General features: G+C 39.0%; 1 protein-coding gene across 2 annotated transcripts in view; it reads left to right on the plus strand.

The window, feature by feature from the left end:
- The first annotated feature begins 625 nt into the window (after positions 1-625).
- The window catches only part of SLC1A7 (solute carrier family 1 member 7), a 54622-nt gene continuing 32934 nt past the window's right edge, over positions 626-22313 (plus strand). Inside the window, exons 1-3 of one of the 2 annotated variants that reach the window (XM_075759386.1) lie at positions 626-985; positions 2063-2142; positions 18117-18332. In XM_075759386.1, coding sequence (XP_075615501.1) covers positions 845-985; positions 2063-2142; positions 18117-18332 — 437 coding nt within the window. In that variant the 5' untranslated portion in view covers positions 626-844. The remainder of the gene's footprint in view (positions 986-2062; positions 2143-18116; positions 18333-22313) is intronic. The other variant, XM_075759387.1, reaches the window with a different exon arrangement.

A 22313-nucleotide genomic window follows, 5' to 3' on the forward strand; every position in this document is an offset into this window, starting at 1 on the left:
ACTTAACAGTGGTGTATTTTTATCAGATCCTAGCATCAACATCAGTGTTGGGATTGAATGCGGACATAGCAAAGGAAAGGAAAGCAATCCCTGTGGCTTAGTCTGATAATCCTCTGAAAGTAAATTGGCCCTACTCTAATCAACATAGTGGTTGGAGAAAAAGTGAAATCACTTCACTTCCAAGATAATAAATGCCAAATGCCAGAAGGTCTCCTTGCGTGTTTCAGTATACAGTTATTTTCTGTTTGATGTGTGTCTCTTAGGCTACTCATTCAGCCTTTTTTTGCTGTGAAAACAAAAAACCCAAGCCTGCTTTAATTAATGAAGTTCAGTTTCACCTAGCTTGCCCTGTTGTGATAGTCCAGTTCAAAATGTTACCTGCTCTGCCCTTTAGAAAAACTGCAGTAACATTACTTTTACCCATTTGAATGCATGACTTGCAGTGTTCCCTTTCTAGGTTTGGATATCCAGATCCCAGCCTGGGGAGACCGAGGAATGCACTCAAACACTGTCTTTCTCCCAGGAGTGTCACTTTGTTTTGAACCAGTCTTGTTTTAGAAATACTACTGCATTCCTGTTCTAATTTTCCAGAGCCCCTAATCTTCTTCCAGGCTCTTAATGATGTAGTCGATAATAGGATTGTTGGTATTAATTTGGAACAATAATGCCAGCTGCTTGCTTGGTGGCTATTGGCAGAGGGGTGACCTTGCAGGTCAGCTCAGCAGAACTGGAAGTGCTTTGATCTGATCTATACAGAGCTAGATCTGCCCACCCGAACAAGAGGAGCAAGTGAATTCTCTCTCCATGGGATGCTGATTCTTCTCCAAAGAGCACGGAGGACAGCATGGCAGTGGCTTTTGATGCAATCCTAGCTCGGATCAAGGATGTTTGTAAAAGAAATGGTTTGCTTATTCTCTCGGTGTTGTCGGTCACCATTGGCTGTCTTCTCGGATTCTTCCTGAGGACAAGACGGCTATCCCAGCAGGTATGTGTGGCACGGCAGTGTATCGCTACAGAGAAAATATCGTACTTATGTAACAAAAGACTTAGCAACTTGCAGAACTTCAGGTTGGACTTTTGAAGATAAAAAGCACATAAATGTGTTTGTTAAATTTGTTTGATTTCCTTTGTTTGTTAATCTATGCTGTTCTTTGGGTCTTTTCAGACATTCCCAAACGATACGTTTGCAAAGGGTTCTGGTCTTTAAGACACCTAATAAGTCTAGCATAAGCATATTATAATGTTGTAAGTATGGATAATAACAGTGGGTGTTTAAGCTAGATGAAATGTAGCATCTAATATAGACCTGTTAAAAACTGATAGCACAATATATTAATTGGATTTTTATATTTCTTTGGAACATGTACATCTAAAGAAAACACTGGGAATATTTTTCATCATCAGATGTACAGAGGTATAGATTTTTATATTACATCAACAGTATTTTGCATTAATAAATTTGAGATTTCCCATCATTAACAGACCATGTTATTAAAGTCATTTGGGGATTTCTCCTCCAGCATGCTTCAACTAAACTCTTTGCAGGTACTCATTTCTTTCTGATGTACTAGTCAGACAGAATATAGAAGACAACATGCACTCCTGAGTGCATTGTTTGAGCACAAAATATAAATCTCAATTAAAAAATATGGCACTTAGTAAATGTGACTAAACAAAACCATTTCTTTGTTCTGCTACTGCTCACTGCGGTCTGAACATTTTTTATGTCCAAGCTGTAGCTTCATACACATCTTGCAGAATACACAAAATGCAGAATGAAGAGATTATTCAGGGCAACCTATTAACAGTAGTCCCCAAGAGATGGTATATTTCATTTTTGTCTTCCTTTGTGAAGGAACAAACAATGTAGTACGTTTTTGTTGAATTACAACACAATATCTAATTAATTTTTAAATTATCTTTTAAAGCCTATTATCTTTGCCACCTGATATAGCAAAGTTGCAGATTTTACTAATGTTATCTGATCCACAGCTCTAGCAGGACTCATGAAGTCAGTCAGTCTTTATCTCAAAACAATAAGTGTCTCTCCATGTATTTCTAGGAAATTAGTTATTTCCAGTTTCCTGGTGAGTTACTGATGAGGATGCTGAAAATGTTGATTCTCCCACTGGTTGTCTCAAGGTAAGTGAGGACAATGATTGTTCCAATAACTTTTGAGGCTTCCTAAATGAGACTTATCGTCACCACTATTTCCGTTTTAACTGAATTAATATCAGAATGCCTGGACCATTACTGACTGCTGTATATTCATATTTATAGTGGAGATATCAACATATTTTTTAATCAATAACATTTATGCAATACCTTATATAGGTATTATTTTCTTAAAAACTAGTGGGTTTTTTAATTGATGTTTTCTTCTTGCCTTGTAACGGGAGGACTTTTTCCTTCAAGCTAACTAGAAGTTAAATATATGGAATAAATAATGCACCTTATCAAAAAGCATATCTTAAATCTAAACAATTTAAATAATACACTGTATAAATAAGATGAAAAAGCACAGTTAATTTATAGCTTCTGCAGTATTTTGAGAGATGTGCTGTAGTGTGATGAATATTGAAAAAACCCCGATGTGTCTCCAGTGAACTGGAGTGAACATAATATATGCCTGGCTTCACCTGGAAGTGAAAGTGATTTCTTAGTGCATTAAAGGCAGAACCTTTAGTGGTGCCACTTTGTTGGTGGCAGGATTAATGATCTAGATCCTGGTGCTGAGGGATGCTGCATGGTAGCTGCCTTTGTAGTGGTCAGGCATAATTTAGGTTAGCTTTTGCTCTCCTCTAAATTTGTCTTGTCTTCTAACTGACTACAGTCACAAATACCTGTTGGATGGCCAAAAGCTCTCAGCGCAACGCTGGGAGAAGAGATAAGGAGAGATGGAGAGTAACAAAGCTAACTTTACCTAACCAGATCTGAGAAAAAAATCTTGCACTCTTTGCTGCCTTTCCTTGAAGGCTCAGGTTCTGGAACTGAATACATATGCCAAAACCTCATCTTCCATTTTAAGAAAAAATATCAGTTTCTAGGCTTCAGATTGCTGGGAGTTACTGAAAATAAACACAACCCAGCACTAATTTTATTTTTCAGTCATCTACCTTTACATCTACCTTCTCATGGTTTTTCACAGAATGAAGCTGATTCATGGCACTTGCATGCTTAGAACTGGCCATAGTATGACCACACACTTATACCTGGTTCTGTCCCACGCAGCTAGAGAACATCAAGACAAAATAAGTTAGATTATTTTTTGAGAGGTGAAAGAGTTTTCCAAGGACAACAAGAATCTCACATGAGGAAGTGACACAGTAAGGACAGAAAAAGGCTGGAGCAGAGTCACATGCCCTTCCCTGAAATGTATAGTTCTTTAAATCCCCTTGTTTTTTTAGAGATGCCAGGAGGAGAAGCAGCACAGTAGGGAAGAGCTGGTCTGACACAGCCTGTGATAGTTCTAGGTTACCTACGGAAGTGTCAGGAGTGAGTCTCTGAGCTGCATTGTTAGAACTGATGGACTCATCCTCTGAGGAAGAAAGAGAAGAAACTTTACAGAACTTCAGAGGGATTAACTCTCATTGTAAGACAGTATGAGTCTATCTCCCTGTATAAAAGCTAAACATCACTTGCTATTGCATACTGATATTTCAGGGGTTTGCAAACAAAAAATACTCTAGATATAATTACATTCTTGTACAGTCCTTTTTTTTTTTTTTCCAAGCACTGTATTTCCCACACATGTATTTCATAAAATGAGTAAACCAGTGCTCTGTGTTTTTACCAGTCTGCATGCACATTTAAACTTAATTTCTTTGTGGATTTGGAATATTCTCAGCCTGTCCTGTGGGAGCAACAACATTTAAATTATCTTCTAAATTACTCCAGGGATAAATTAAGCAAGGGGTACAGCACCAAGCTCTAATTTTACTCTCCTAGTGAAGTTAATGCAAGTTTTTTTCTCCAACTAACAAGTAAAAAAATACTTGTAAAGAAAAGGGAAGGTGAGAAAGGAGGGTTAAAAGAGGCACTCAAAATACACTGTGTCCAAGTCCAGAGTTTATCTTGAAGGGTTGTGGCAGAAGTAAAAGGTGGCAAGTGTGTGGCTCAGAAGACTGATAATAGACTAGAAAATACTGCACTTACAGGTCACTAGCACAAATCCAACTTTAAACAGAAGTGGCTGAAAATTTGTGCTATTCCTCTTTTGACCTGTTAGAGTTAAAACAGGAACTTTGCAGACTGTATCCATTAGGAAGGAGAAGCTGATGATATCAGACTGTGTTTATTTTAAAAGTTCCTTGAATGCAGAATAAATCAAACAACAGGAGACTGTTTCTTCAATGTACAGTTCCTTGTCTTACCCAGCTCTGTCCCAGCACTTGGAATTGCTGCATCCCAGAGCTCCTGGACCTGTTTCTGATATCTCCTGTCACCTGTGGTCTTACTTTTTGTTTTCCCACAGACAGAAAAATCTTGAAAAAGAAACCACCAGTAAAACTAGCCTTCCAGTTTGAGCCCTTCATGAGCTTTTCTTTTTGTTGTGACATGGACCTTCATTAAGGATGGGGGTTGATATTATTTCAGTTATCTGGTTACATAAACAAGCTTCATAGCATCATACAATGACTCTAAAAGAAGTATATCTTGATTTCCTCCATCCTCTGCCTGAGGATTAGTCCTGTTCATACTTATTAGTATCCACTAAGTATCTTGTGTATAGAGTTTGCTCTTTTCAGTGATGAGAACAGGTACCCACATAACAAAGGATTCTGCTTCAGCTAGCAGCATAAAGAAAGAAATGGTAACAAATATCTGACAGTTTGTATCTGCCATAGGAATACTCAGTAGGGGTGTGTTACAAGATCAAATTTAGGCCCTGCAGTTACCAGATGTACAGTACTTATTATATGTATAAACATAGGATACTACTTTTAAACCTGGGAATGGGAATATTAAGAGAGTTCAGAGAGAATAGGAGCCAAACCTGAATTCATATACACTTACACTCTGCCTGAGCTCTTACTGCAGTTGCACAAGGGGATCTTCTGAACAAGCCTGAAACATCGACTGCAGCAGATCTGAAGTTCCCTGATTCTCTTTGGGACAGAGGCCTTGAGCCTCATACTGCAGCTGCAATGCAAATAATATGTTTTCTCCCTTATATGCAAAAGGTTTCAGCGCATATCTCAGGTTTTCAAACAGGCATACACGTACTTGGCAGTGACAGAGGTGAATCTCAGTGCATCCTGCCCTGAGTTCTCTGATATGTTTAAAAAACTTTGGGTCCAGGTCTTCAGACAGGCATCTGCTGATCGGCTGGCCCAAGGTGCTCAAGTTTGTTAACAATCTTTTCTTCCATCTAATGCATTTCCTGGCATGGGGAGGCTCAGTCTGTTTTATACCCTCTAGCCAGGAGGTGGCTCTATCTAGAAGACTGAGGAACCACGAGTTGTTAGGGGTGTTCAGTCACCCCAGTGCAGGGTGGACCTGTGCATCTGGGAGGCCGTTCAATGGAGGCATTTTCTAGTAGTGCTACCTACCCAGAAAATTGTAAAATATCTACTCTTTTTCAGTATGGTTAGTTATAAACTCTTCCCACTCCCCCCCCCGCCCCAAGGCAATGGGCAGAGACACCTGCACATTGCTTTAGTTTCTCACCACCTTAAATGCTTGAAATAATCAAAGCTGACGTCAATGGCTTTGTGCTCTGCACAAAGCAAAAAAAACAGGAGAGGAAAAAACACTCAACTTTCCCATTAATATCTTCTCACATTTGCTAAAGATAATACAGACCCTCTGACCAAACCCTGTCCGTGCCAGCAGTGCCAGGCATGAGCGCTGGCTCAAGCGCAGGCCAGCCATCCTGGCAGTACTGTGCCGTAACTCGTGCGCTGTCACCACCCTTCGGAGTGTCCTTGTCCTTGTGCCCATTCCCTGCCCCATTGTCTTCATCTCAGGTTACCAGTTTTGTCCTGATTGACTTCCAGTGGGCCAAAAACTTAATTTTCAGTAAGCGTAACTGCATTGACTTAAGTTATTGGGAAGGCCATTACTGAAACCTGATCTGTTACAACGTCGTATCTTGTTGTGACTGAGGTTTTGAAGAAGCTGCAAATTGACTGAAAAATTTACCACTGGTGAGGCATTTATAATGCTTCTTTTTGGCATGGATTCCTTCCAGTAGGCAGAGACCTTACGCTGTGGCGTTTACCCCAGAAAGGAAATTCAACTCTGTTCAAAACGCAGAGGTGCCAGTGAGCCCACAGCGGGGGAGGAGGAGGAGATCTGGCTCCCTGCCTGCTACAGAGCTCTGGGCAGGCAGAACCACCACGTGCCCCAGACCTCCTGCAACTTCAAAGACTAAACACAAAATGTGTGTGCTGCAGATGTGTAAGGAGTGTGGAGATGAGGCAGGGCTTGTAGCCCCTGGTTCTTATTTCAAGTTAATGCTGAAAGCGCAGAGATTATTTCTTTCCGGTATCCAGCCATATAGTTTCACAGACCTTACAGCAACCTAATTCTTTCTTTTGGAGCCTTCCAACCTCTCTGCATAATTTGAGAGAAAAATTAATTAAAATGTTATTATTGAGGGCTCTCACACACACAGAGTTTGACTGCATAAGCCTTGCTTCTTCAGAAAAGCAGGCTAAAGCCAGAGTTACACAGCTTTACACCAGCTGAACCTATTGAGTTCTCTTTGTCTTATACGTCTACCTGTATATGCAATAGAATATTGCGTCCTTTATTTCAGCGCCCTCCTTGTTTATATGATTAAGCTTTTATCTGGTAATAGATATAGGACCCAGTTTTCTAAGACTGTGATTTGCAGTAAGCACTGAAACTACTTGCGGGAAAGACTTGTCAGGGCAGAATTGAACTGTTTGGCTAACAGGCTTGTAATCCCCGTGAATATTCCTTTTAGAAAAAGCAGTTTATTTTGTTTAAGCTTAGGATAATTATTACATTTTTTTATGTATTTGCTACTAACTGTTTTCTAGACAATTAAAAAATAATGCTTAGCAGAGATCTGATCCTTTTCCATGTGCAAAATCTGTTAAAGATTGTTCCCTTTATAGTCAAATCTAAATAACTGACTTGACCTGTATTTTTTAAGATTATAAAGCTCGTTCTGCTAAGTATGTTGTGCCTGATACAAGCAAGTGCATGCTAATAAAATTTTATATTTATTTGAAGGCTCATTTGGGGGTAGTAATAAATACTTGTTATTATTGGGGTTTTGTTGCTGAATTAAATACGATATGCTATATATAGAACTGTCTTTCTTTAAGGGGATTCCTGTCCATAATGCCATCAGTTCTGGTAATCCCTTATCCTTCTGCTCAGATTCCTGAGTGGGTCATTCTTACTCATGCTGTTAAAGCCTAGTATTTAATTAGAACCTACTCCATTATAGTACCTTCTTCCCCCTGTCTTTTTTTTTCCACAGTTCTCTGATTTGGACAATGCATTGGCATTTTAACATGCCACTAATTAAAAATATTGCTCATTCTGTTTTAATGGAATTCTGTCATTGTTCAGGTGTACTGTGCCATACCAAATTTTGCCTCTCAGGACTCATTAGTTGCATTTGAAGAGTTGACAGCTATATAAACTCTGCAAGAGGATGTGGAGATGCTCTGGGTGCAAGCAGATGTGAATTCACTTAGCCCACAAGCCAAACTGGGCAGACCAGTGCCAGATCCATGCCGGAAGCTGTATAGCCGCATTAGTGTGGCTTTACGCCCAAGCTCGTATGTGAAGGACTAATGTGGCTATATGGCTTCCGGACCAGCCTTGGCAGCTCAGAGCGAAGGCAGAGCGAGTTCATGTCTGTCTGCAGTTGTCTGTGCAGACATACCCTAAATAACTTCACAGCAACAGTATATTCTTTGGGAGTTTAGGGTTTGGTTAAAAACATGCTGTGAGATAGACCATCAGCTTGGGTAAATTGTGTCATGCACTGTTCTGCTTGCTGTCAGCTGTATATGAAACTGGTAATAGACCACAGACTGGAGATTATTTGTCTGTTTTACTACTTAAGCTTACAATTTGTTAGGGATGAAAAATTTGACGCAAACACTCAGAGGCCAGTACTGAAATTTGCAATCTAAATCTTCTACCATGATTATAAATCAGTGCCTGATATAGTCAATATAATGTCTATTCAGAAGGAAAATGCAGATCTCTAAAAGGCTATGAAATCTGTCTCTTTTCTTACTTATCATTAAATTTAAACCTAGAGGACAGCCAAAATTAATTCACTGAATAATACTGGTTTACATGAATGACAGTATGTGCAGTACTATTTCTTCTAATCCGTTCCTGGAACTGAGAGATACTTGCTATGTTGTCTTGACAAATTCATGCAACTTAACTGAAGACTGAATGGGAAAAGATAGATAACGTAAGCTTCTGGTCAGTTTTGGCTTGGTCTTTTCCGCTGTGTATGAGTTAAACTATTCCCTCTGGTTGTTCTTTCCTAAATACCAGTCACTGTTCTTATGCTTGTGCAGCTGCCAAACTGGGCACAATCAAGTGCAAGCAAATTTATGCACGGTATGATCTAGTGAGGTGTTCAGGAGCAGCTGCAAAATGCTGCCTATGGGTCTCTAAGGAGCCTGCTCAGAACAATGTTTTATAATGTACCACAGCAGCTGTATTTTCCCATAGAATTAAATTGCTCTTGGAAACACAGGGCTTTTTCTTCACATTATTAGACTCTGGACTTTTCCCTTTATTCCACCTCTGTTACTTTGCCAATAGAAAAATACTGGCACTGAGGAACAGGTCTTCCCCAACCGAGGGTAAACCTTCTACTTGGGTTAGCATGGGAAAATCTGTGGCGTACCTGAATGATAACGTAAAGTGTATATAATGTCCTATTTCTGAACCACCTGTCATGTGTATCACTGTAATGTAAATAATAACAAAAATATGTTTAACCCCAGTGAGAACAAGCAGTTAGCCTTTTCCTAGGATATGCAATCTACAGTCTTTCTTGTGGAGAAAGTCAGTCAGGGATGTGAGTTTTAAGGAAATTACGAGAAGGGATAAATATATTTACTTTCACAGTGAAAAGCAAAACTGTACTTACATGAAACTGAAAGGGAAGGATTACCCAAGGGTAAGAAGAAGTGGTCAGAGAGCAGTCTCACTCACCATTATACTACTTCAGATTATCCATATCGCTATTATGTTGCAGAACTGATGTCAGATTACCCCCAAAAGTTCTCCAAAGGATGCCTTAAGATTGCCCAAGCCTGTAGAGGAAAATTCCATTCTACATTCTTAGGAAACCTTATTAAGAATTCCTCCTCCATGCCTCAGGCATCTTCAGAAGTTTCACTAGATTCTAATCTGTAACATTATCAATGTTCTTAGCTGTGTTTAGGAATACAGAGTCTAATGGTCAGATCTCATACTGTCTTCTAGTGTTTTCTTTTGCTTGTGCAACCTAGAAGTCCAAACTGTTTCAGTGAAAAATGACATGTTGCAGAGTTATGCATGTTGTAATGACAAAACTGGACCAACTCAGTACAAATTATTTAGGCAGTGTCAGTAGGGATCTAGTGAGGTGCAATAGACATCTATGGTCACAAAGTGAATGGGTGTGGAAAGCACTGCAGTGATTACAAGTGGGGTATGAGCAGTTTGTGACCTAACAGAATTTTTCTGTAGTCCTCTAAGAGCTCTAAAATACTTAGTGCCTGGCAAAAGAAACGGCAATGACATGTGAAGCTTGAGGGGCTGGCTGGGTTCCCTCTCTTTCCTTAGGACAGAAACATGTATGAGCTATAAATGGTTGAATAAGTCTGACATTTGTTTATAATCCAAATTTGTGTTTTGAATCCTTTTGCCCCTTTTTTAATCTAAAAACATTTGAAAGAACTGACAGAACAGAAAATCAAGTATTATTAAGATTCTTGGCTCTTTCCACAGACATGAAGCTGCACATCCATATTTACTAGGTAATTTGCTTTCATTTGCATCCTGACCTTTGAATTTAGGAAATACTTTTTTTTTTCAATCAGAACAGCTAAAGTCAACAAGCCAGTCTGAATTGTGCATGATATATACTATAATGTCTCACATATCCTTTATCAGTCAGTGATCAAAGGTTGCTGTTTGTCCCTTCCAGCATTCATAGAGGTATCGCAGTAGCCTGCATATTGAGCTGTTTGGGAGGAAGCAGTGACAGAGGATAGCTGTTGGACATTGATCTTCACTGTGTGCTGTACAAAGTCCTGCCTTGTTTACATTCATCCATAAAAAACAGATTTCCCATTGGACACCGAGAAAATACAATGCATGATGTGAATTTCTGGCAGGATTTTTCTATTTATGTCAGTTTATCATTAACAGTTAGAAGTGGTAGATAATAAGGATAAAGAGATCTCAACATTTTGGGTAAAAAAACAAAACTCTTACTGTTTTATAAAGCATTATTTAAAAAACTCAGAATCTCAAACGCTGCATGTTATGACATACTAGAAATGTAGATTTGTTTTCTTTTGTAGATTTCAGTTTCTTTTCCAGCAACCTAGCTGTAAAATTAAACACAATCACTGCAAATTGTTTATTGCAGACAGCGAGATCTAACATATTGTTAATTGTTTGAAGATCAAGAGCCAGATTTTCCATCATGCCTGACACCTTTGAGCTCCCACTATGTTTAATAAAATAACTATATATACTGAGGCTTTCTGAAAAGCTAATTCACATTTCAAGTGGTATTGATGGCTGATAATCTAACAGAAACTGCTGCAACAGTCCTATTTGTAAAACAGCTTCCACTTTTTGTATTTCTTTTTTTAGAGCATAGACACTATTTTCATTTATATCAAGATACCTAAACTTTAAAATGCTGTTTCCTATTACCAGATTTTCAAAGGAGATGAACCTTTGGGACCTTCAGGAGGATTCTAGACTTCTCATCTCCTTTGAAAATCACACTGTAATACTATGAAACTTATAATAATACATGACCTTGGCGATCATTCCACTGACTACAAATGATTGTGATTTAGTTGATCTGAACACAACTATTTCCTTAGTTGTGTTCAGATCAGCGGAAGCCTGTTAGTAAACCAGTAGTCTGGAAAACTATTGGAGTCTGAGTAAAATTCACAGAGAGCCTAGGTGTCATTTTATTGCCTGTCTGGACTGTACACGAACATACATGGAAAGGGTGTTCATCTGTACAAATGGGCTGCCTTTCTACAAGTGCACAACACGTACCTGATCCAGCTTAGTTCAGGGTGTGAACATGGATTTTATCAGGATTTTATCTTCTTCTGTACTCAGACAAATGGTGTCATGCCACATAAGAGGTCCTGGCATCACTCAAAAGTGGGTGGATGGGACTGGAGGCGTAGGGTGGCACCAGCTTCCGACCAAGATGCCACTTGATTGTAATATGTATAAGGTACAGACCAACAGATGTGCTAACTAGCTCTTTGTGCATGTATGGGCAGGAGGCATTTTTTCCTGTACAATGTGATATGACATCTGGAGATGAAAAAACTAAATGATAACATATCACTGTAAGGGCAGACCATGTAGGGTGAAGCAGAGACAGGAAGACGCTATGGTCCTCCCACCAGTGTCTTGCTCTGGAGCTATTCTGTCATGTTAGAAGAAAGCAAAAGAATATCCTGGAAAGAAAGTAATTCTGATCACTCTTTCTCACTGCTGAAATAATTTTAACCCCACTAGAGACTAAGTGCAAAATCAAGCATCAAACTATAGAAAAAGCCATTTCTCATTACTGTAAAGAGTCTTATTTTCTTTGTTTCAAACTGTTCCTCCGTAAATGGTACCTCCATGGAAGTGAAGCAGCCTGTCATGAAAGCACAGATAGCGGGGCACAGATGAGGAAAAGTCTGATGGTCCACTGCCTCACAGAGATCACTTCAGGCACATCTATCTTCACTGCAAATTGTTTGTCTTTACATAAAGTGCCTTAATTTCTCCGTTTCTTTGTCTGTAAAATGGAGATACTGCCTTATTGTATGATAGTAGGTTATATTAGTAAAGCATTTTAAGATGATTAAATGACTTGTGCTATGGAAATGGAGATTATTACCATGTTGAAACTTGAAGGCGCTGACCTTGACAAAAAGGTAAGCGACAGCCTGCCTGCATGATCAAGCAGCATTAGTGAAGCCAGCACTTCACTTTCATGATGCTCAACTGTAATATAATCATCTCTAATGTAGCTGTTAGAGGAGCTTCCTGGCCTCACTGGGAGAACTTGCTTAGAAAGGTCTTTTCTGCGGCATGCAATTACAAAATGAGAATGCAAGGGAGGGTACGGGATGAATGAAAACAAACATGATTCTAGGAACAACTGTTGGTGGTTAATACTTGACCATTACTTCTTGACAGGATTAATGTCTTTCTAATCACACTAATCCCTTCTGATAACTTTATCCATAATCCATCTATTTCAAAGCAACATCCAGATGGCTTCTGGTGGAGAGGAAGACAAAATAAACATGCAGAATGGGGTCTTAACAGCAGCTTCTTGTATTTTCCCTTTCTGGGGAAAATCAGAGACAGATCAAAAATATGTGCTTTTTATCAGAGAGCAATGAAAAAACTAGAGAATTGCAGAGAAGATAGAAAGTCCTGTTTTTCTTTGTAAATAAAATACTTCATAAGTACTCTGATGCTTATCAGTGACAGCCAGAACAAGCCTAGAGGTGCTCATAAGGGTTTAGCTACTTGTTTGCATAGACCTATTAGATTTCCAAGATATTGAAAGAATTCCCTTCCTCATTATGTCAAAATTGCTATAGTAATTTTGGGGGGTTTACACAGATTTCTCTCAAAGCAGACATGAAACTTACTACTTAATAGTTTCATTGGTTTGTAATATTATCAATACTTAAAACAACCTAGTAACTGACTTGGCATTTTTAATGAGTATTACGTAAGAATAATTCCTGGAGTTGTTGAGGTCTTCCTCTTCCCTTCTAGTTTCCCCTTAAAAGCTTAATCTAGGTTTCATTAGATCTTCCACTAATCCTGGCTTCGTTCTTCACATTCCTCCCTCAACAAGGGCCCCGTAAAGAAATAATTTATTGTAACCTTTCATAAATCACATGGAGACTGTCCAAAAAAAGTAAACAAACTTTAATCAAGCCATCCTAAGTAAAATAATTTGGCTAGGATTATTTTTACTAACAATCAATCAGCAATGAAACAATGGAGGTCTCAGTGAAATAATTGTCTTAAATATCTGCCCCACTAAAATGCTGCAGGTAAATAAACTTTTTTGAATTATTGGTCATATCCAGCTTTTCATCAAAATGCTGCTCTTTGGTTTACTGGCTTTCTGACTTTATTTCTCCATTAAAAATGTGGCTAGATAGTTCAGAGAAGAGACAAGACAGATTTAGCTGCATCAGAACAACTTATTTCCCAGAAAACAGAGTAGATATAGAATTACCTAAGTCTCAATAAAAAAGCTAAATACCTTTTACTTGTTACACAGGTTTGCATTGTGTAGAGATCTTCAGATTACCAAAACACAATGCTGAAGAGACTTGAAAGCCACTGATATATAAGGACCATAGGACAGATATTTGCACAGATATACAGCAGATGATAGAATAATTTTTGATTCTATTCTTCAAATCATGTGTAGTCTCTGAGAATGCACAATTTCATCCAAGATTTGTTGGGTAAACAAGATATAATAAAAAAAAATGAAGCAGACTGTTCTGGACAGCAGAAGGAAAAGCCATAGGAAGATCATTTTTACATGTAATTGGAACAATCTATGCAGGAGATAAAGAGGTCATGGGGCTACTTAGTTTATTATGGTGTCTGTTATTATATCCAGCACCAGATGTTTCAAAGCAAGGTGCAAGAAACCTCTTAAATCATAGTAATCAGAGATTTCGCTTAAATCCTGCACTGCAAGATTTAGTATCTTATCCAAAACTCATTAACACATATTTTGGAAGCCTTAGACTTGACATCATTTTTTTTCTATACAAACTAAGAAAATTTTCATGTCCCTGAACATGAAATTACACTTTTGTAGAAATTTTTTTGCCAGACTGATTAAATGAGTGAGATGTACTGTAGTTATTCAGAAAAGCTGCAGATTATTTTTCATTGTCTTAATCCTGTTTTGTCCATTTGGCAATCATTAAAACATGTTATGGAAGCTATGCATGAAACATATATGTGCAAGCTACTTACCTATGTAGTAAGTCAAATGATTTTAATCTATGAATCAAATATCTGTCCTATTATTCCAAGCCTAACCAGATTCTGAGGCTTGATGAGAATTAAAAGAACACTGTTTTTCATTCCATTGTGTTTCAGGAAAGTCTGGTAGCAGATGGCATGGGAACATCTTTGTTCAGTCTTAGAAGCAGCTTGGGAAACTGTTGGGGAAGTTTTTATGCAGCCAAGAGTCTCTGATGAAAATTAGATTTAAAGGGAAAACCTGAACATAACACAGTGATCTTAAGTTAAACCATCTGGAAGCTTATTGCTCCTGACTTCCCTGTTCCCTAGGAAATAAGAAAAGTACTGTTTCTTGTCATTCTTTGGCTACATTATGTGAATGTTAGAGCTCTGAAGATTAACAGTGAGGAACTCCTATGATGTAACTGTGTATTACTTCATACAATAACTCTAATAATCAATATTTGTCTCCTAATCTTTGTGTCTTCTGTCCTGTTGCCTAGGACATCAAACTTATGAAGCCAAATGAAAAACAGTTAATGAGTTATAGTTAAAAAAACTAGTTAATGAGTGATTACTGTCTCATACTAGCATTTCTTTCTGGAAATTATTCTGAGTAATTGCTTAAAATGACATGACCAGTGTTACTCCATAGCCTTTGGAGAACTGCTTCCACCAGTCCCTTCTTAAAACTGAGCATTGCAGGCCATGAAAAACACAGGGCTTTGTCTGAACCCAGACCTTTGTTCATGCTTCTGTCACACCACACTTACCCCTGTTGTACCTCCATAGTTAATTACTTTTGAGGACTTTCTCATCACAGCATGAACTGAGCATGACTTTATCTGGTGACAGGATAATCTCATTACAGATGATGATCTTGTTAATGAATATCCCCAAGACAGAGCAATCTCATTATTAGCCCCCTCAGGATTTGTCACCTAAGAGCCAATGTATGATTAGATTCTAGCTGCACAACATCCTCCCGGATCCTAACGGCCCAACATCTTGAGGCTGACATAGCACCCCTAAAGGCACATGTAAGCACTAGACAAATTTAATTAAGATTTTTGTCCCTAAGTACTTCTGGACATACTTCTCACGTGAACAATTAAGACAGTTCAAGTGCTATGTGCAGGGTTCATCTCCTCATTGTTCTGTAGAACAAACACAACACAGTGGCATCAAGGACAACCAAAACAGTGTTGCTTTACCACGTTGATAGTGGTTTCAAGGCAGTACCAGGAAGTGTACTGTCTGTCTCCTGGGTAGTGCCCTCTTCAAGTAATCACTCTGCATGGTGGCCTACCTACAAGTCACAAATCTGCTGGTCAACAGTCAGGCCTTCATACCACTGATGTCTGTTTCCCTGCATAATATATTTATAAAGAACACTGAAAATTATTACCATGAAAACATCCAGCTAGTTAAAAATCAACCTGATTTTCATTTTTTCTTTTTTTTCCTGGGAAGGTTAGGGTGCAGGATGGAACAGTGCTGAAGTCTAGTGCAATATAGGTATCTCCTTTGGGCATCAATGAGCTGTTGAACGGGCTCAATGGCCTGTGAAACCTCAGCCTGCGAGAAGAGTTTAGTCCTAGAAATCTAGTAACAACACAGAGATTGTTTTACATAAACCTCACACATTAGTTTGAGATAAATGTATTTAACTCAACTGTTTTATCAAAAAAAATGTTTTAGAATATTTACTTTTCCGTATGGACCCATCCAAGGGAAATGCGAAGGAATTTAAGTATCATTGCTGCTACTTTTTTTTTAATATGTAGTGCTGTGTTTGTATATAGTGCTTTACAGACACACAGAAAGGTGGAATTTTTATCAAATACAATTATAAAAGAGAGAGAAGAACAATGGTTACAAGAGTGAGAGTTATCAAGATGTTCCTTTTCTAAATGTCCATATTACAGTGCAACCAGTGTTTCCCCTTGCTCCTATAGTGTTAACAAAACCCATGCTAGATGAGAGATTGGCAATGCAGAAAAGCAATACATTTTCTTAATTAATCTAGTGGATAACAGGAACGTGAGCACTAAATCCCACCCATTTGATTTCATTATATCTACTATAAAGGTTAAGCCGCACTTTAGCATTAGCCCTAGACAGCCTCACTCAGCAGAGTGAGATCCAGGAGATCTCATTCAAGGAGGTGCAGCCCAGTACATGACTATTGATGAGGAAAGTCCTGATAAATGGTTCTGTTTTGATGAGAAAGCTAGACAGTGGGGCACACTGAATAGCAAATATGGTATTTTATTTCACCTGCAATTTTCTTGAGATGTATGCTTTGAAGAGTTTACAGAGAATTATTCATAGAATCATTCAGGTTGAACAGGACCTTTAAGATTATCAAGTCCAACCCTTAACCTAGCACTGCTAAGTCCACCACTAAACCGTGTCCCTAAGCGCCACATCTACATGTCTTTTAAATACCTCCAGGGATGGTGACTCTACCTGGGCAGCCTGTTCCAATGCTTGACAACCCTTTCAGTGAAGAAATTTTTCCTAATATCCAATCTAAACCTCCCCTGGCACAACTTCAGGCCAGTTTATCTTGTCCTATCACTTGGGAGAAGAGACTGACCCTTATCTCACTACAACCTCCTTTCAGGTAGTTGTAGAGAGCGATAAGGTCTCCCCTCAGCCTCCTGTTCTCCAGGCCAAACAACCCTAGTTCCCTAAGCCACTCCTCAGAAGACATGCTCTCTAGACCCTTCACCAGCTTTGCTGCTCTTCTTTAGACATGCTCCAGCACCTCAATGTCTTTCTTGTAGTGACGGGCCCAAAACTGAACACAGTACTCAAGGTGCGGCCTCATCAGTGCAGAGTACAGGGAAACGATCACTTACCTGGTCCTGCTGGCCATACTATTTCTCATACAAGCCAGAAGCCCCAAGCAACATTGGCATCACTGGAAACTCAAATCTCAGCTTTGGGTCACTTGGAAACAGTGTCAGAGTCTATGTCAAAGCAACCTGGAGCAAATCCAGGGACCAAATGGTGCCCTGTGTAAATTGCCTATAAAAGGGTCTGTGGGAGCTAAAGCACTTGACAGAGAGTTGTATAGCTTGGCAGAGGCAACCTATACAAGCAAGAGGTGACTACTGGTCATCTTCTGGCAGCAGTGGGCAGGGAGCTAAAGGGGAAAGAAAAGGGCGAAGCGACCATACCATTTTCTTTGCTCACCACTGTGCAGCCACACCTGCCCATGAAGGAGTTTCGTCTGCATGCCATACACTGTCTCTACTTCAGCAGGAAGCACACTGAATCACAGTCCGCTCCCCAATGTACCCCCTGGTAAAGCAAAAATATATTGTGCTTTGTATTGATTTAGAAAGGAACAAAAAGTTGTTCTTTTAGGTAAAAAATGGACTACATGACAAAATTACCCCTTAGTGTTTTTCATTTTGAAGTTGTGGTCTGGCTTCATACAGGAAGGGGTATGGGGCTTGGTCAGATTTCCTTCAGAGGTCCCTTCCAACCTGAATTGTTCTATGATTCTGTAAAATTATGTGTAGAGTTTCATACCTGAGTTTTATGACTGATTATTGCTATTGCTCCTATGAACTGGGCCATCATACGTGCAGGTCATGTAATACTATCCCTCGAGCTTCAACAAATAGTCAATAGGATTCCGTCCTCATGTGTGCAGCCTGAGCTTGCAAGTTCCTTCAAGTAACCAGGATCTCACATGGCAATTGGGAAATGTCCCTTAGACACAGAGGCTACAGCTTTAGTGTCACTGGCAAGCTTCTAAGCACACTGATGTGCAGGCAGTCCTCATAGAAGCAGGTAAACTGGAATAATTAAGAAATTAGGTTTTCAGATGCATTAATGTTATGAAAAAGATAATATATATATGTTGTGTTTTCTTTCCACAGCTTAATGTCTGGGCTAGCAGCCCTGGATGCCAAGACTTCCAGTCGGTTAGGTATCATAACTGTCACTTACTACCTGTGGACAACATTTGTGGCTGTGATTGTGGGAATAATTATGGTCTCCATTATCCATCCTGGTGGAGCAGCGCAGAAGGAGAGCACTGAAGAGGGAGGAAAGCCCATCATGAGCTCTGCCGATGCACTGCTTGACTTAATCCGGTAACTACATTCATTCTTTCTGCTTTCTGAAGGTAACATTTTGTACGTAACTGCATGAGGAACTGGGGCCTGAGGATAAGTTCTGAACCTAAGGATGAACATTTTGTTTGAATCATGAAAATTTCAGAAGATGATTTTTCAAGTTATCAGATGTTTATACTGGCTGTTTCTAGTAAAATTTAAATGAATGGCCACGAAATGTATCAAAAGTACTAAGAACACCGGGGTAGGTTTATTATTTTTCACTCCCACAGAATCACACGTAGCTCGTGGAACTCATCATGACATCTAAAGGCCAAGACAGTGCTGAATGTAATACTAATTTAAATAAGGGCAGACAGTTGTAATAGACAAAACCTTAAATATAAGAGCTGAAATACACATTTTTCAGGAAATAATTCTTAAAAATGCTCTTACAACTGCTCATAACAACTCTCAAATGAACCATACAATTAGAAAGACCACTGTTGGGATCTTTTTATTCCTTATTTTTATGGCATTATTTCTTCTGCTTCATGGCTTTTTCTTGTTTGTTTTACTTTGTCTGGCAGAAGGGAGAGTTGTTCTTTCAGACCAGCATTAGACTACTGATGGCATTTTCATAGCCTTGCCTGAATATCCCTCTTTATCTCGACATTTCAGGTGCTAGTGGGATTAGTTTCCTGACTGAACATAGTATGTGCCTCAGATTTATTTTGCTCATGCAGAAAGATAAAGTTTTGCCTTTATTTGATAGTTTCTCAAGCTGGTGATCTCATACCATATTGGGCAGAGGCATCTAGGCCCAGCATGTATCTAAAAGACGAAGAGTTCTCTTTGGAGTTTGACATTAAAATTAAAAATGTTGCACAGTTTGTCTTTCAAAACCCCAAATTCCTGACCCTGACAGGCCATCAGCACACCAAGTACTTTAATTAGAGTTACTGGACCTCAAATCAGAAGGAACTGTGATGAAAACCTTATAAAAATCTTTCTTTTTCTCCTCCAAGTTGCACTTAGCCAGGCCATCTGAAACCCACATGTTTTCCTATTGTATCAATGTCTTACTGAGAAGAGGACAAATTATATTAGTCATGGAGCAGCAGCTGAGTGGACTCTTTTTTGTAGCTTTCCACAAAAACACCATCTTCATCTGCAGTGGGAAGATTCCCGCTTCATGGCATCCGTATCTCCCCAGTGACTTTGCCATGACATATGTGCAGTAGAATTCAGGTGTGTGTGTTTGTGACATAATGTTAAGTCACATTATTCTGGTTTTGCTGCATAAAGGACTAATTCCTACACCAAGAGGAAGGAACTAAGCAAGTTACTGGAGCTTTGAATCCCTTAGTACAACAGAGTAGCATTAAGAAGTAAAAGGGAATTTATGAAAACAGTAATCTGAATGATTATCTTCATAGTGGCAGTGTTTGGAAACCCTTCCTTGCGTGCTGAGCTGTTTCTAAGGCCTCAGTCTTAAACAAGTAAAGGCACAGTGAGACCTATGGTGCAATGTTACATCCAAACTGACCTTATGGCTGTCTCTGGAAAGGGTCTCCCCATCTCCTTCCTTACACCAGCCCAGTTGCTTTTTGAGACCCAGAGTCTAGTTCATGGAGATGAGAAGTACTTGGGGCATGCAAAAAGTGACCTAATGGCTGTATGACTGGAACCTGAGATCTGAGTTACAACCTAATCTCTTAATCTCTGGCTAGTCCCTGTACACTGCAGATTTAGTGGTGAGGTTTGGGAACACTTTATTCTGCTGACCCTCATTACAGGTAAAATAGTATGTCCTGATCTAAACATTTGCAATTATCATCTATAATTTATTTCACTTCCTACAAACATTTACCTGAGAAAAGTATAATAATTTGCATGCATATTGCAGGTATTCATGCTTCCAACCAGGCATGTGCTTTTAGTGTGCGAAACCTTAAAGTCTTCACTGGTTTGGGCTGGTGTCAACAACAGGCCAATGAGCCACTCTCATTACCAAAGCTTAAAAAGAGAGAATAAAGCTCTCTCCTTTTGTTGTGCTAAGCAGCAGTCACAGCTGCAATCTTTCTACCCTGAGTGCACAAACTGATGGGTTTTATTCCTCCACTACAGAAATATCACATTTACTAAATAAGAATAACACAACTGTGGGGAATGGGCTTTCAGCCTAGGCAAACACTATGGGTGAAATCCTGGCTCTGCTGAAGTCAATTGCAAAACTCCTAAATATCTATGTGGAAGTCTGGATTAAATGTAATGATGTATCTGCTGGTTTGAGCTAGAAAAGCTGATCCTTTAGCTCAATGATAAATCACTTCCATTCACAGCTGGAGACCATCTTTTTAGGCCCAGACTGGCTTATCTTCTCAATTCATTAATTTCCTCTCAATTTATCAATTGCACATGTGCATAGAAGTTTACACAGGAAACATCTGGTATTCAGCAAATGAAGAATGCTAAATGCACAAGTGGAGAGATGATATATGTGACATAATTGTGGGGTTTATTTTAAAAGCATGAATCTTGGCATGGTGGTATACATATTCATGCTCACTGATTTCAGATTTGAAGACACTTTGAAATGATGACATACATTATTATTTCTTGTGATGTTATATATGACATTGTCAGGTCTGGAACTTTTGGCAGGGAGGATGTTGCTAGAAATTGAATTTCTGGAATTTTTGGGTGAGGATTTTGCTTTTAGAAGTGGTTTTAATCAAAAATTAAAGAATCTACTGATTTAGCAATAAATGAAACCAAGAACTACTGCAGAGCCTCATTGTCATCCTAAACACCTGCAACATTAATCAATAATCACATTATTATTCTGCATTATTTTGCAGATGGTGCTTCCCCTGTATATTTGTCTGTTATGTAAAAAAAGACCAGTAATAAAACCTCAGGTGTATATGACTTGATTAGGACATATCAGTGACACTGTACTGCATAATTCTGAAATGGCTCTAAACCCCACATCAAGCAGGACATACATAATCTCATCAACATACTGAATTTCATGCCTCGAAAATTGTATCCACAAGTCAACCATTTTTTTGCCGTGCTAAACAGAAGTACTTGAAAGACTTCCTTTCTAAAGGGAACCCTAAAAGACTGGGGACAAGATCTGTGGATGTGACTCTGCCCCTACTGATTTCCTCCTAAATTCAATCTGGACAGAGAGGCCACTGAATGCAGCATAATATAAGTGTTTTCAATGTTCAATTAGTCTTTATACCTAAAATCATTAGTGCCTTCTGGGCTTTAAATGTCTGAATTTTTGCTTTAATCTGATCCAGCTTTAAACCAAATACATCTTCTGCTGTCTGTAGAAGATATCCATTTAACCAGGTAGTTCACCTTCGTACCTGTGCAGGAATCTCCCCTTCCATAACTTGCCCCTCTCTATCAGCAGTGTGCTAGGATCCAGGCTAAGGACAAGTAATTCAGAAGGCAGCTGTGAGCCTGAAGCTGTGCAGGAGATGCTGTTCTGAAGATGCTTCTCTCTTTAGCTGCCACTTTGTTACTACATTGAGACAGATGTACAAATCTGCCTTAATTATATTCAAGGTTTCTGGTGCAAGCACTGCATGGCTCATTTTCTTCCATATTTAAAACTATAAATCCTCAGGCTAAGGATCATCTTGTTCTCTTTAACGCACCAAACTACCTGGTGCTTTATGAATTTTAATGGATTTATTCTCATGATGTGCAATACCTCTGTGAGGTAGGCAAGGACCATTTTCCTGTCTTACAGCTAGAGAACCAAGACATATGGAAAAGAAATTACCTCACTGAGGGTTGTTCAGAGATATCTGTGGTGCCCGAGGAAATATTCCCAGCTCATACAAGATCTAGTAGGGGTCTTGTTCTAGGAATGCGGCTTTTGGGGCACCTCAATGGAAGTAATAGCAATGAATCAACACATATCTTTACCTTCTTTTTCCTGTGTGAATTACTGAAATTAACTTTGTACTATGTCCCCAAAAATAAAAGAGTGAA

This window comes from Balearica regulorum, chromosome 8, assembly GCF_011004875.1.
Source record: "Balearica regulorum gibbericeps isolate bBalReg1 chromosome 8, bBalReg1.pri, whole genome shotgun sequence".
Classification (NCBI taxonomy): Eukaryota; Metazoa; Chordata; class Aves; order Gruiformes; family Gruidae; genus Balearica; species Balearica regulorum.